At 38.7% G+C, this 14952-nt stretch overlaps 1 protein-coding gene across 1 annotated transcript; it reads right to left on the reverse strand.

Moving 5' to 3' along the window:
- Window positions 1–1364: 1364 nt before the first annotated feature.
- On the reverse strand, window positions 1365–14917 carry LOC113054086 (probable RNA-binding protein 18). The gene is made up of 6 exons (XM_026219399.1): window positions 14735–14917; window positions 12169–12282; window positions 6272–6398; window positions 5710–5790; window positions 2628–2716; window positions 1365–2438 (listed from the first exon to the last, which is right to left on the reverse strand). The coding sequence occupies exons 2-6, from the start codon at window positions 12273–12275 to the stop codon at window positions 2276–2278; spliced, it is 567 nt and encodes a 188-aa protein (XP_026075184.1). The 5' UTR covers window positions 12276–12282; window positions 14735–14917; the 3' UTR covers window positions 1365–2275.
- Between the last annotated feature and the right edge of the window lie 35 nt (window positions 14918–14952).

A 14952-nucleotide genomic window follows, 5' to 3' on the forward strand; every position in this document is an offset into this window, starting at 1 on the left:
GTTTGTGACAACAAAAATACAGTTTTTCTTGGGGCCGTTTATCTATACGCGTAATGCAATGAAATGTCCATCATTTTGATTATATTTGCATTTTATTTGTGAAGAAGTCCACTTATTTATGTGCCATATTCTATTTGCAATAAAATCAATGTAGCTTATATTTATTAAAAAGCCAAACTTTACATATTAAAAGGCTATATTTTATGCAGTTGACTGTATCGCAAACGATGCATTCACAATGTCATCATCTGTTTCTTGAATTGGTTTAAAATGGGCATGCGAGATAAAAAATATATCCTTTACCAAGCCTGAACCCATCATGCTATTATGATGTCAGGGAGAAACCGTGGAAAAATACTTTCCATCAGATAATATTCAGGTAGAAGGGGCGGCGTGCACCTTTTCTCTTATGCAACAGTTGCATTACGAGGAGAAGATCGTCTGGATAAATGTGGTTAGATTGCATGAGATGAAAGAGATTAGAAAGAAAAGAGCTCAGGTTCAACAGGAGCAGTTAGAAAACCTCAACTATTACTTGTCTTTCATTTGAATTTGAACCAAGCCTGTTGTTGTTCAGGGTTTGGAAATGAATATGAATAAAAGAGGAATAATAGTGACGTGATAATACAATGTAGTTCCATCACCATTCACCGACTGATTATTTTACCTCCACACACAAACGTGTTATTTTATTTTTTTGCGCAGAGATGACAGAGAGAGAGAGAGAGAAAATAATATTTAAATTTTTCCAAATAACTTTTCTTTCCCAGTGTGAAGAGCATTTTTTCTACTATAAAGAACATTTCGTACAAGGGAAATGTTCCATTGATGTTAAAGATGCCTGTCAAGAACCTTTATTTTGAAGTGTACATGGATGAAACTTGCCTCGTTAGTCAATGTGACCACTTATTTTAATATCACAAAAACTTCTGGAAAAGCAGTACTGTCGAAAAATAAACGAATTATGTAAAAAGAATAAATAAAATATAATAAAATGAAATTGTCAGGGGGTCAATATTCGCCATATTGTTATGAAAGTCCTCTAATGACGCACGCTAATCCGAATTTAAAAACGAAAGAGATTTAATAAATAGGAAAACAGATTAACTGATATTGAAATAATTCAGTTCTGTTTATGGGAAGAGACTAACTACTAATACCCATCACTAGGCCCGTTTGTAATCGAAACGCTCGCGGTCTAATAAATAAACGTCGACTACTGAGGCAACGGCTCTATAAAATTGGTAACTACAGCTCTATTATCGAACATTAAAGACAGTTCAAAGCGATGCAAGAACAGCACAGCGGACCTTTCTGTGATTTAAATACACAAACATGTCCATTTATAAATGAAAAGACAAGAATCCAGTTTGGACACCTCACAGGAGGACCGTTTCCTTTAATTTTGGACACGACAGGAGCAAAATCTATCAAAATACCCGGATATTTACACTTGATCGAAACTGTTCATGACATCAGCCGTCGTGATGCCCCATCTTCAGATCATATTGTAAAAGCCCTTTTCACTTAAGACTTAAAAAGCAATATATTAACAGTTAAATAAACAATGCATAATATTGTGCTTCCTTTACAAGTCCAACAGTGTAACAACGAATGGGAAATTCTGAGTAGAATAAGATTTTCAACACAACACCACTTTCGCAAGCAGCATATTGGGCATTTTACAAGTGAATACAAATCCATTTTAGATGTATTGACAAAGGATGTCTAGAAAATGATTTAAATGGAGATTTTGAAAAGGTGCACAACTCTTAAAAAGATAGTGAAATTTCCGTCCTGATTTAAGTACCTTCATGTTTTCTGAACCCTTACTCTTGTTTCTTCTGTGGAGCACGAAATGAGATATTTTAGGGTTCAAACACCATTGCACCTCACGGACTTGACTAAAAAACAACAGCCACGACAGACACTTATACAAAATATCCTCTGACGGCGAGTAAATTATGAAAGAACTGTCATCCTTCGACTGAACTATCCCTTTAAGACCTGAAGAACTGAAATTACTTGGGTAACAGCAACACTCGAAAAGGGAAAAACTAAATTCACTAGAATTTTGTGGTTACGTTTTGCTTACATTAGCTGACTTTCACAGTAAAAAGCCTCCTCCGCTGGCTGAAAAACAGAACAGCACTAGCAATCGAAGGTCTTGGACACACTCGTCTCATAATACATTACAGTCTCACACTGGCCAAGAGACAAGAGCACATCTCACAGTCCGCTCAGTGCACAGACACTTGGCCAGTTGTTGGAGAGGTCATCTCCTGAATCTGCGGAATGGCTTGTGGTAGGGCTGGGACCGTTTGTCTCTCTTTTCAGGGGGTTTGTTGTAGATGTATGCAGATGGGCTGGTATTGTCATCTGGGTTTTCTTCCATCATCTGCAGCTTGGCTTCGATGGCACGGATCTTTGCATTAACGCTTTAAACAGTAGAGGAAAGGGAAGCGAGAGAAAAGAAAAGAGCATTAACCTTCTTATCCAGTCCAAACGGGTCACTTTCGTCAATGGAAAGGGAATGGTTGAGAACGAAAACCAAAAACGAAAGGAAAGTGACCAGGAGAAATTCGAAACATGGAAGAAAATAGTTTTCGAGTGGTAATGTCCCAAACCTCAATGTGGTTGGCAGCTCGTCTGCTTCACTGGATGAAGGCTCTAAACTGGCAGGCAGATTTTTGTCCCCTCTGAAGGGTTCGAACTTCTGAAAGACAACAAACACACACGCACAAGGATGGATACAAGACTGAGACAATATCCACTGAGAGGCTGTTTAACTTTGGGTCTTTAGTGACTTAAATTCATTTGGTTGCATTAGAGACCAAAACAAAAACAAAGAGTTGGCTTCTTATTAGTCATATGCTCCCTTGGAATAGTGTGGGAAAAGTTGGGCTATGCAACGTCATAAACATTCATTCCAGTCAAAAACGTCCATCCAACAACCCCTGCGACCATAAGGATGATGATAGCTCATGGGAATCTGTGGGGAATAAAAACACAGAGATTAGACGAGAGAACAGAAAATGCTTTACTACTGGTGAAGACACTTTTTTTTTTATTTGTATAAAACTCCTAAATATGTCATGACCTATTTTAACAAACAACTTTACATTGTAAGAAAATATTTCTCCAACCCTTGGATTCTATAATGTATCGAAACGCAATTAAAGACAATATGTAGCTGCTTTCTCAATGCATTTCAGTTCCATGAGGAGACACATTTATTGAATTAAACTGAATATTAAATGTCAAAGAGTGCGTGCTGGGACTAGTTTCTTTTTAGGATGGGGAGATTTATCTGCTTGCATAGATTTTGTTTGAATAATAATGATGAGAAATGCTTGCCGTTCAGAATTCCTAACCAACGTAAAATTTGGTGTGTAACTACTGTACATTAATTGATCATTATGAGCGGTGCTATTGCTTTTAGAAACAATCAGACCTGGGACGATAAAACAGGACCAAAATATAATACTGACACTCCCCTTTGAAAGCAGGAAAATGTTTTCACAACCCTATTATACAACCATCTTATGAAAAAAGAACACATTATATTTAATTCATTTAGCTTATCCAAATATTAAAAAACAGGAGGTTGGAAGTTGAATGCTTTACTAAAAAAATAAACAGTACATTTTCAGAATTATGTTTTCTCAGATAATCTTTTGATAAGCTTTACAATGAAAAAAAGCATTTTGTTTAGTTGTAACGTTTTGTTAAATAATGAAAGGAATGAACATGCATGATTGATATATATATATATATATATATATATATATAAACAGTACAAATTTACTTTACTTAGTATTTAGTTTAAACAGGATCAACTTTGATTTCTCCTTTTGTAAAATTAAATCTTTTTAAATACAGAAAACCATAAAGCAACATTCTAACAGCCTGTTTCTGATCCTTTACTTTAGGTTACAATCATTTCACTTTTGTTTATTTTCCTTTAGATAGCTACACTCCACCCAAACAACTATGTATAAAGAGGAAGCCATTTTTTTAAATACACCACATTGATCAGACAAGCGTCACTGAACCAGAGGCCACGGCTGATATAAACACAGCAGCGCTGAAAAGTGCACTGATACTCACACACGGCCTTTAGTCAGTGAGATGCCCAGACGAGTCGAACACATTCACCAGCCTCACAATGAGCACAGTGTTGGGTGGAGGTGGTCAAGAGGACCTGGAACCAGATCTGTCTGCTGCTACTTGATGTCAACAACACTGCACTGTTGACCTTGACCCCGGCCTGGTGTCCCGTTCCCCTCAGACGGGGAGGGGCAGAGGGGTGCACAGGAGGGGCCCGATTCTCAACCATACAGGATTTCCTCACTCTCAGCGTCAGCTGCCTATTGTTAAAGAGCGGGGCAGCCTCAGGAGCCCCTCGCTATAGCTCAGCTATATGTGTGATCCGTGATCTTTATGGTCTGTTTTGTTGTTAGCGGCACCCACTTATTCCACTGAACAACAATAAAAGCATTTCTGAATGTCCATGGTGGACTGAAGTTACAGCGATGATGTTTAGGTATTTTCAGGTTGCTGCTTTGTGGTTGCTGAGGTGCTCTGAGTGTTGCTAGGATGTTTTGAGTGGTTACTGGGTGGGCTTGATGGCCTTAGTCAAAACAACCCACCCTCAAGTCTACATGGGACCATTTATACTTTTCTAGACGCTTTTTAAATGGCAAGTTCTATGCTAACCTGTTTAAACCCACCCTGTGTAGTGTTAATAAACTACCGTTCAAAAATGTGGGGTCAGGAAGGGTTTGAACACTTTCATTTAGAAATGCTACATTAAATTGATCAAAATTACATTTGTAAATGTTAGAAAAGATTTATATTTCTAATAAATTCAACTCTTTTAAACTTTCTATGCACCAAAAAATATATTTAAAAAATGATTACAAAAATATTAAGCAGCAAAAATGGTTTTCAACACTGATAATGATAAGATTTTTTTTGGACAGAAAATCAGTATATCAGAATGATTTCTAAAGGATCATGTGACACTGAAGACTGGAGCAATGATGCTGAAAATGCAGCTTTAAATCATGGGAATTACACTATAAATATATTACAGTAAATAAGTTTTTCTAAATCATAATAACTTTTACTGCAATTATTTTTTTTTTTTACAATGCAATCTTGGTAAGCATAAGAGACTTTTGAATGGGAGTGTATATTTAAAAAAAAATAATAATCAAGCTCAATTTTTTTTTTTTAATTAATTGTCAAATTATTTCAAACAAAGCAAATTTTATATAAAATGAATGTTTGTTTTATTTGAGCAATATTATGTGTTATTTACTATTTTTTAATTAAAAGGAGAGATGTATTTATAAGCTTTATATCAACCTGCTCTCAAAGTTATCAGTATAAACCATTAAAATTTCACACAACAAAAAAAATGAAACCCACATGAAATTCAGTCTGAACAAGGTCCACGATATTCTGGTCTCTAGAAATGGCCTTCCCAAAAATATAAGTTGGATTTTGGATTTTGTCCTGTTTTATCATCTTTCAGGTGAAAAGCTGATTGCTTAGTAAAAATAATTATTTGCACTCCTCCAAAAACGGAGCAAAATTAGTTACTGGAGATTTTAACAAACTTCTAACCTATAGCATGAGTAATAGTTATAGTGATGATTGCTTTAGCAAAGAGACCACAATTTACATGACACCCACCTTTACCTGAGCATGAGCCCAACGCACCACTAACTTCTTAGAAAGAGCCAGTTTTCCATTCAGACACTGAATAGCCCGTTCAGCCTCCTGTGATGGACAGAAACATTTTTCATAATCATCCATGCTCCGCTGACACTATCAGGATTACAAGAGTGAATTATTCACGTCTATTTTTGAAATCCTCCAATGGTCTTGTTCAAAGATCATCTCTGAAGTGTCTGGATCCTGAACCTTCCTGTGTGTGTGTGTTTGTTTGCTACTTTCTAGTTTCTGGCTGTTGCTGGAAGCATGGCGTAATGATAGGGAACAATAAAGGCTGATGATGGATCACTAGTTTTCCAAGCTCTCACGAAGGGCGTGAATGAGACCAGTAAACACACATTTCCCCCTCAACAACACCCTTGGGACTGCCTCATATTACACTCAAGAGAGCCAACAGCTCCTTATCTGCATCAGCTGTCTGGGTGCCTCTTAAAGACTTGCATATCATTACTGCATCAAAACTGAGACTTCCTTCGGCCGTTTGGGTTGTTAATTCTCAAGTGTTGTAAAGAAGAATGGACCGAACCTCTTTGGTGTGGAAGTTGACAAAGCAGTATCCTCTCGGCTGGCCCTCCAGCGGACCGGACTTGTGGAACAGGAAGTCAAACTGCTGCACTTTGCCAAACTTCTCCAGGAGCTTCACTAGGTGGTACCTGCAGGAACACAGAGTGGATTTATTTTGAAGTCTATTTGCCTTTTTGCAACATACTCCCAAAGAAATAGGGTTACAGCACTCATAATGACATAACTAATTGGAAGCGATTGTAATCTTGATGATTCCTTTGACAAATGGCACTAATAATTGTACAGATCAAGAATAAAAAAAAATGAGTGATTAAAGTCACAAAAGGAATAATGCATGTCATGGTATCATAATTCTTTGTTAGCAAGCCTTGATCTAGATGACAGGTCTCTTTACACCTTTTTAGCTGCTGTAAATCTCTTATTCACACAATACAAAGGATACAGCAGGGGGACAATGAGGACATAAAAAAGCGGAAGACTGAATTCCCTCAAGAGTTTAATTTAAGACAAACAATTATGACAAGTACAGCTTCTATAACCTGCTGTCATGGAAGAGACATGTCCCTTATTATTGCACTGATTATTCTGTTACTAAGTGAAACACGTCTATACAATGAAGGTCAATGGGGTCCAATGACATTTTGGACTCCACCAACTTCCACTCTGTAGACCAAAACAGCTGAAACATTCTTCAAAATATCTTCTTTTGTATTCTTCAGAAGAAAGAAAGTGATTGGAATGAAAAGTAGGTCATTAAATAAATGTTGCAGGCCAGATTCAAGTTCAAAATGCCCTCATGATCACCATGGTCCAATGTGTTGGAGCATGTCAACATGCAATGGAATTTGCAACTTATTTGACTGAAAGTGGGATGTGAATCCTTTGGGAATTTAATTGTTCGTGAAAAGTGAGTGTTTCACAAGACCAGCCAGCTTGATGTGGTCTCCATATGAATGAACCTTGGGGGAAAAAAATACTGGGTTTGAAGACATCAGCCAAAAATGAAAGTTTAGTGATAGAAAAGCAGCTGGTCAATAATTCAATACAACTAAGGATATAGGCAAAGAGAGCTCCCGTAAAACAAGAATCACACTGAACCTGTGCTATTCAAACAAATAGAGCTTCATACAAATAAGCTTCTTCAAACAACCATATCCAGAGCATTCGAGAGCAGTCTAGCATGCAGTCCGAGCATAAAAGAGAATGTTTGCAAGTATTCTTGCTTCTGCATGTTCATCTGTACGTCATCCAAACCGTTAACAGTTAATGCGACTTAACGCTGAATGAACACAACGGTATTTGCACCTAAAGTTTTTTCAGTATGTTGGCAAAACAACATCTGATGAAAGCAGTGTCAAGGTTCAATGACTCAATGTAATTTTTTTGTCCAGATCTATGAATTTATCAAAAATACATAAAGTGCAATTTTAAAATAATAACATACAACAGCTATGCTATTACAATGAAGAAGAAAAAAATAATTACAAGAATGAAACTCTTGAAAATAATACATTTTAAAAACTTCATGTGTCATGTGACGCAACCAGTGTGCACACACACAAAGGGGAAAACAGGACATGGTATCAACCTCATGGCAGTGTGTCAAGGTCAGTAAGTCTTTATCTTGGATGCTCCTACTTGTAATTTAAGCTCAAGTAAATATGAAGCAATTTGACACTAGTGTTGGCATCATCTCAGTGATTCACCTTGATGTAGGATGATGAATGTGGCATCACATGGGCATCCCTGAAACCAAATTCTAAAGACGGAGTAATGCAGCTCAGGAAGGCATTGAAGCATTTCCTTCAGCTGTGAAAAGGCTGGGAAAGCTACAGAACTGAGCGTCAGGAATGTGCTCAAGACATGCTCAAGATAAACAACAATACATTTGTGGAACTTCTTGCTATGTTGTTGTTCTTCCAGCATGACAGCCGGAGCGGTCTGGGAGTTGCCTCCTGCACAGAGACAAGAAGATGCCGGGGATTTCTTTGTTTTGGATGCTTGAGGTTATTTTTAATCCTGGAAAAGTAGGAACACAGATAGAACTGGGGGGTCCTGGCTTTGGTATTAATGTTTTCCCCTCCTCTCCCAGGAGCTTTGCTCTAATAGTACTTCGCACTTTCCCAGCCACCACCCACTCAGGCCACAGGATCTTCCTGACTTGCCGCAGATTGAAGAATTGACAGCGGTCCCGATTCAAAAGCACAACCTATAGATTTTTCTCAGACCACAATGCACACCCCCAGAGGGCCATAAAATATGCATTTGGGAGGAGGAAGAAGGGCTCCGTCCAAGGAGTTTGAAGTATTTTGTAAAAGTGTTGATGTGAGCCAAGCATGTCATCTGTTTGGGCCAAAGAAGTCGGAGCGCTGCCACCCACCTGCGGCGTCTCCCGTTTCAGTATCACTGTGCAGCATGCAGACCCGAAGACCTTGAGAAATATTTAGCACCGCAGAATCAAGAAAACAGCATGGATATCAGGTCAAGGCACGATTCCATCAGACACGTGTCTATTTCAGATGACTGGAGGGTGTGGTCTAAAGCCAGTGCTGTGTTTCTCCTCGGCCGTCCCATTGGAGAGGCCTCCTGTTCCCTTCTGCTCACGTAACGGACAATGCAAAGCAGGCCTCCAAACTCACAAACAACCTGCGGCACATGGTAGATCCATCACCGGCCCTAAATGGGCCCCAGCGGAGCATGGACAGGTCAAAATGTCAGCCTGTTATTACGACAGCAGCTCCTGCTTTGTGTGAACGGCCGCGTACGCCACCGCTCTCAACTATGGGAAACCAAACCTGAAAGAAAGTTTGTCTGTTTGTGCATGTGTGATGGGATGGAGCTCTGTAAACCTTGACGGATGTTTTCATTAGTCGGAAAATGTCAAGAAGTGTTGTCATCACTGTCCTCAACATGGGTTGGTCGAACTTCAACACCTGGCATCTGAATGTCGCTAAAGCTGCAGAATAAGTGAAGGTAAATCTGACAGATGCCAGAAACACCTGTGAGGTGATATTGGGACAGTGATGACTAAGTCTGCGGTGTTGAAACAACTTTACAGTTTTAAACAGATTTGGACAATGGGGACAAGTCTAGAAATGGCGGACTCCTTGGGAAGTGTACTTACCTCACCAGCGGATTGAGACACAGCCCATTGAAACTAGGCTGATTTGGCAGGTGGAAAGTGCAATTTCAGCAAAGAGACTTTCATGGTGCCGAAGCATTGACTATACCACAAATCAGCGTCCTACATTTATACCACATTTCAATGGAAAAGAAATGAGAGGAATTAAGCAACCGTGTCCAGAAACAGTCATTTTTCCGTCTAGCTACAGCTTGTGATTAATGTAATGATGATGGTGAAACTTACAGTCAGTAAGGTAGATGGATTAGCACTCAGAAGAGACTGTTTACAGTGAAAGATCAGAATGATTTGCCTTTTGTCTGACTGAAATTTGTTAGTGACAATTTGCAGAACTGTAAATATGTACTTCGCAGACTTTTCCAACCCTGTGATGTATTAAGATTAATCATATTAAATAAATGAGGCTGTTTGTGAAGTGATGGAGTGACTGACAAGAAACAGTGGTTTTTCTATAAAGTACCGTTACATCATAATCTAAGCATGAAGGATCACAGCTGATTTTTCCTAGATTTTAATTTCCAAAATGTTACTTTACCTTGCTAATTTATTGCAAACTGACAGATGAAAATGGATTGTTAATGCACAAAGGCCAGGGAAATAACACGAGAATAACATAAGAGAGACAAATGAAGTGTTCATACTGAGTTTTTGTTTTCAATCCCAAAATCTACTGGGTAAACTCACGAAAACTGTCAGGAAATGTCATATTTCACACAAATACTTTACAATAAAAAAATGAAGCTTGTATTTAGGACCACTAAATTATTTTTTCATTGTGACATTATTTTTATTATAATTATGCACCACTACTGCGCAATATTCGGTTACTATAAAGCCAAATAAATTTTTTACTACTGTAATACAAATAAAAAAAATGATGATATAAATAAAAAAATATATATAAATAAAAAAATCTGTAAAATGTATAGTATTACTTTTTGCATTAAACTGTAATGAAAACAATGTCCCAATCCAAAATGAATAAATAAAATAATAAATAAATATATAAATGTCTTTATTTATCTAATTTAAAAAATATAGGCTTTTTGTCTTTTGGTTTTTGGGTAAAATATAATAGAAATTTTAGAGCAAGTTTCACCTTATTATGAGATCTGCCATATTAAGCGATGTGTGCAACCTGAGTTTGATCCCATTCTGCTGCCCTCTCCCTACTATCCTGATCAATAAAAAACAAGATCAGGAACAAACACTGCGAATGTGAATGGGTTGGCTAAGGTCCTGTTTACACCTGGTACTACAGCTTCTTGCTTGGCATTAGGAAAACCAAGGCCACGGGTTCAAATCATATAAATGCATAAACTAATAAAATTTTATTGAAACTTGAAAGCACTGCTTTGGATAAAATGTATGCCAAATGTATAAATTTCTCAAGTGACACATTACTATTTACACCAAGTATTATTAATGCATTTTAAATTTATTTCCTGTAACGAACTGGGATCAGATTTGATAAAAAAAACAAAAAAAAAAACAATAAAAGACTTATGACTTACTATTTAACTAGCTGGTGAAAGGTGGTTCTTCACTGTTGTCTGAGATGCATTAAAAAAAAATGCACACTATAAAAGCAATTTTTTATGAGCATATCTGAATGCTTTATTTACACCTGAATTTAGCACTGACCACTACTTGTCAACAAATCATTCAAAAGCCAATAATATCAACTGATATTTGGCCGATATTTTTAAATTATCGGCAACAGTAATAAAAAAATAAAAATAAAAACCTTTAAAATGAATAATATCAAATACGTTTTTTTGTTTTGATTCATTTCAGATAATTAGTAAAAATGTTGTACATTTTAAATATAAATTTAATTGAATGTAATAGCATGTATATATATATATATATATATATATATATATATATATATATATATATATATATATATATATAAGAAAATCCATATCGGTTGATTACTACTGACCACCTGGTTTTGGATGACCAACATAGCATATTAATAGGTGTAAACAAGATCAAAATGCATTGTAAAAGGTCATTGCCACCAATTCTTCAAAGTTTTTACGTCATCTCCTTGGTTTCTTGATAAATCTCTCTGGTGATCTGTCCACAGCTGCTACAGTGCAGAACCTAAAGTACCTTTTCCCCTCCCAACTCAGTTACTGCTCTCAATTATCCACTTACTTGGAAACCCCAGGAAAAAGTTGCCTTTGGGTGACGCTGTGCCTGAGTGTGTGTGTGTGTGTGTGTGTGTGTGTGTGTGTGTGTGTGTGTGTGTGATCTGCAGGACCCTGAAGTGGAACTCGCTACTACAAACACTCCCAGCATGTGAACTAATTAATCTTCCCAATCACCAGCCTGTGGGCATCACGGCTGTTTTCATTCAAGCAGGTTATTTAAAGAAAAACAGAGGAGAGAGGGAAGGAAACGCCTGTCTAGACGCCAGCCTGGGCAAGCCGTACATTTTCCAGGGGCGCTCCAGCAACGTGTGCTGTTTCTCTCGTGCTTCCCTTCTGTGTCACCCAGCCACCCCCTCTCCACCTTGAGCAGCCGCTACAGGTTCACTAAGTAAACACGCCAGGTGAATGAGAAATGATAGCAGCCCCTCAGCAAAACAGGTCTCCACGGCCGAGTGGCTCTCTTTTACACGCCTTGTCGTCATCTGCTCATTCTCCAGCACAAAGACACACTTGGCTAATCAATCACCCGGGCAGCTCCGCAGGTCTGCCTGGGAGGCAGTGCAGGGCTGGCTTACTGCACAGGCAAACACTCACTCTGTGATTTTGGGGTCAATGTTGCCGATCCAGAGCCGATGACCGTCCTGTGCCGAGCCACCTGACAAGATGGAGGCATTCTCCACAGTCGCTGCAGCAGACTGCATTAGGCTCCTGAGAAAAGACACAGAGAGAGATGACATCCATATAGTATGTGCCACAGGAATATACACGGAACAAAATTATAAAAACGCAACATTTTTGTTTTTGCACCCATTTTTCATGAGCTGAACTCAGACTTTTTCTATGTACACAAAAGGCCTATTTCTCTCAAATATTGTTCACAAATCTGTCTAAATCTGTGTTCGTGAGCACTTCTCCTTCTCCTTGTTGATTGTGGGCTGTTGGTCCACTCCTCTTTAACGGCTGTGTGAAGTTGCTGGATATTGGCAGGAACTGGAACATGCTGTTGTATACGCCGATCCAGAGCATCCCAAACATGCTCAATGGGTGACATGGCCGGGTGAGTATGCTGGCCACGCAAGAACTGGGATGTTTTCAGCTTCCAGGAATTGTGTAATTCCTTAAATTTACATTTATATAGCGCTTTTCTAAGCACTCAAAGCACTTAATATCAAAGGGGGTATCTCCTCATCCACCACCAGTGTGCAGCATCCACCTGGATGATGCGACGGCAGCCATAGTGCGCCAGAATGTCCACCACACACCAGCTTACTGGTGGAGAGGAGACTGAGTGATGAAGCCAATCAGCAGATATGGGGATTGTTAGGAGGCCATGATGGTCAGAGGCCAATGGGTAAATTTAGCCAGGATGCCGAGGTCACACCTCTACTCTTTTCGAAAGACAACCTGGAATTTTAATGACCACAGAGAGTCAGGACCTCATTTTAATGTCTCATCCAAAAGACGGTGCTTGGTTGACAGTATAGTGTCCCCGTCACTACACTGGGGCGCTAGTATCACTAACACCTCTTCCAGCAGCAACCTAGTTTTCCCAAGAGTTCTCCCATCCAGGTACTGATCAGGCTCAGCCCTGCTTCGATTCAGTGGGCAACTGGTCTTGGACTACAGGGTGACATGGCTGCGGGTGTACAGATCTTTGCAACATGTGGCTGTGCATTATCATGCTGCAACATGAGGTGATGGTCGTGGATGAATGTCACAACACTGGGCCTCAGGATCTTATCACAGTATCTCTATGCATTCAAAATGCCATCAATAAAATGCACCTGTGTTCGTTGTCCATAATATACACCTGCTCATACCATAACCCAACCTCCACCATGGGCCATTTGATCCACAACGTTGACATCAGCAAACCACTCACCCACACGATGCCATACATGCAGTCTGCCATCTTCCCTGTACAGTGAAAAGAACAAAAAAGTGCCAGACGCCATTGAATGTGAGCATTTGTCCACTCAAGTCAGTTATGATGATGAACTGCAGTCAGGACGAGACCCCGATGAGGAAGACGAGCATGCAGATGAGCTTCTCTGAGACGGTTTCTGACAGAAATTGTTTTGTGCAGAAATTCTTTGGTTATGCAAACCTATTGTTGCAGTAGCTGTCTGTGTGGCTGGTCTCAGATGATCTTGGAGGTGAAGATGCTGGATGTGGAGGTCCTGGGCTGGTGTGGTTACATGTGGTCTGCGGTTGTGAGGCCGGTTAGATGTACTGGCAAATTCTCTGAAACGCCTTTGGAGATGGCTTATGGTAGAGAAATTAACATTTAATTCACAGGCAACAGCTCTGATGGACATTCCTGCAGTCAGCATGCCGACTGCACGCTCCCTCAAAACTTGCAAAATCTGTGGCATTGCGCTGTGTGATAAAACTGCACATTCTAGAGTGGACTGTTATTGTGGCCGGCCTAAGACACACCTGTGAGGTGGATGGATTATCTCGGCAAAGGAAAAATACTCACTAAAACAGATTTAGATAGATTTGTGAACTATATTTGAAAGAAATAGGCCTTTTGTGTACATAGAAAAAGTCTCAGATCTTTGAGTTCAGCTCATGAAAAATGGGGGCAAAAACACAAAAAAAGTGTTGCGGTTTTTTTTTTAGTGTATATGTAACTTTCTTCTATCTATCTAACCAACTATATATCTATCTGACTTTCTATCTCTCAATTTATCGATCGATCGATCAATCTTATTTATTATTTATTTATGTTTTAACGTCATATCACCAACAATGGCTATAGTCATGGTAACAATAAAAATATCATTTCAATACATCATTTACAATAATATAACACTTCCTTAAGAAATAAAGTCATTATACAGAAAAATGCAGAAACATCAACAGCATTGCTAAAAAAATCATATACAATTCTTCAGGTTACAATCAAACATATCACATTTACATAACATAAAAGCTCTTTTCAACATTGCTTCTAACACGTTTTAATTATTAATATTACGTTAAATGCAGTATGACGACGATAATAAACAAGCACATTTAGTATGCAAACATGTCATATTATAGGAAAACTGTAACTGATAAATAACATAAACCTAGCCGAGAAATAATTCGTTTTATGTATGTGAATGGTTAGCAAGCAATGTTAAGAGATTACATAGATTAGCAGAGCACTCACCCTCCTCTCTTGTTCCTCTCCTCTTTAAACCTAAACTAAAGATACTGTGTATAAAAATTCGGTGGCAATGCCTCAAATCCTAAAATTCATCCCGTATATCTGCCACACGAACGAGTCAGACAAAACAATTGAGTGAAGCGCGTTAGCCTAACATTCCTAACATCAACAACGGCGCCGGAGACTGACGTTAACAACCTGTTCTGATGACGCAACACACT

The sequence above is a fragment of the Carassius auratus genome, chromosome 35 (assembly GCF_003368295.1).
Source record: "Carassius auratus strain Wakin chromosome 35, ASM336829v1, whole genome shotgun sequence".
Classification (NCBI taxonomy): domain Eukaryota; kingdom Metazoa; phylum Chordata; class Actinopteri; order Cypriniformes; family Cyprinidae; genus Carassius; species Carassius auratus.

Coding starts and splice junctions, on each gene's coding strand:
- LOC113054086 (XM_026219399.1), bottom strand. CDS start 12,275: ATGCAGTCTGCTGCAGCGACTGTGGAGAATGCCTCCATCTTGTCAGGT. Junction 2,717..5,709: donor TGCGTTGGGCTCATGCTCAG/GTAAAGGTGGGT, acceptor GTTGTCTTTCAG/AAGTTCGAACCCTTCAGAGG. Junction 2,439..2,627: donor GAGCTGCCAACCACATTGAG/GTTTGGGACATT, acceptor TACTGTTTAAAG/CGTTAATGCAAAGATCCGTG.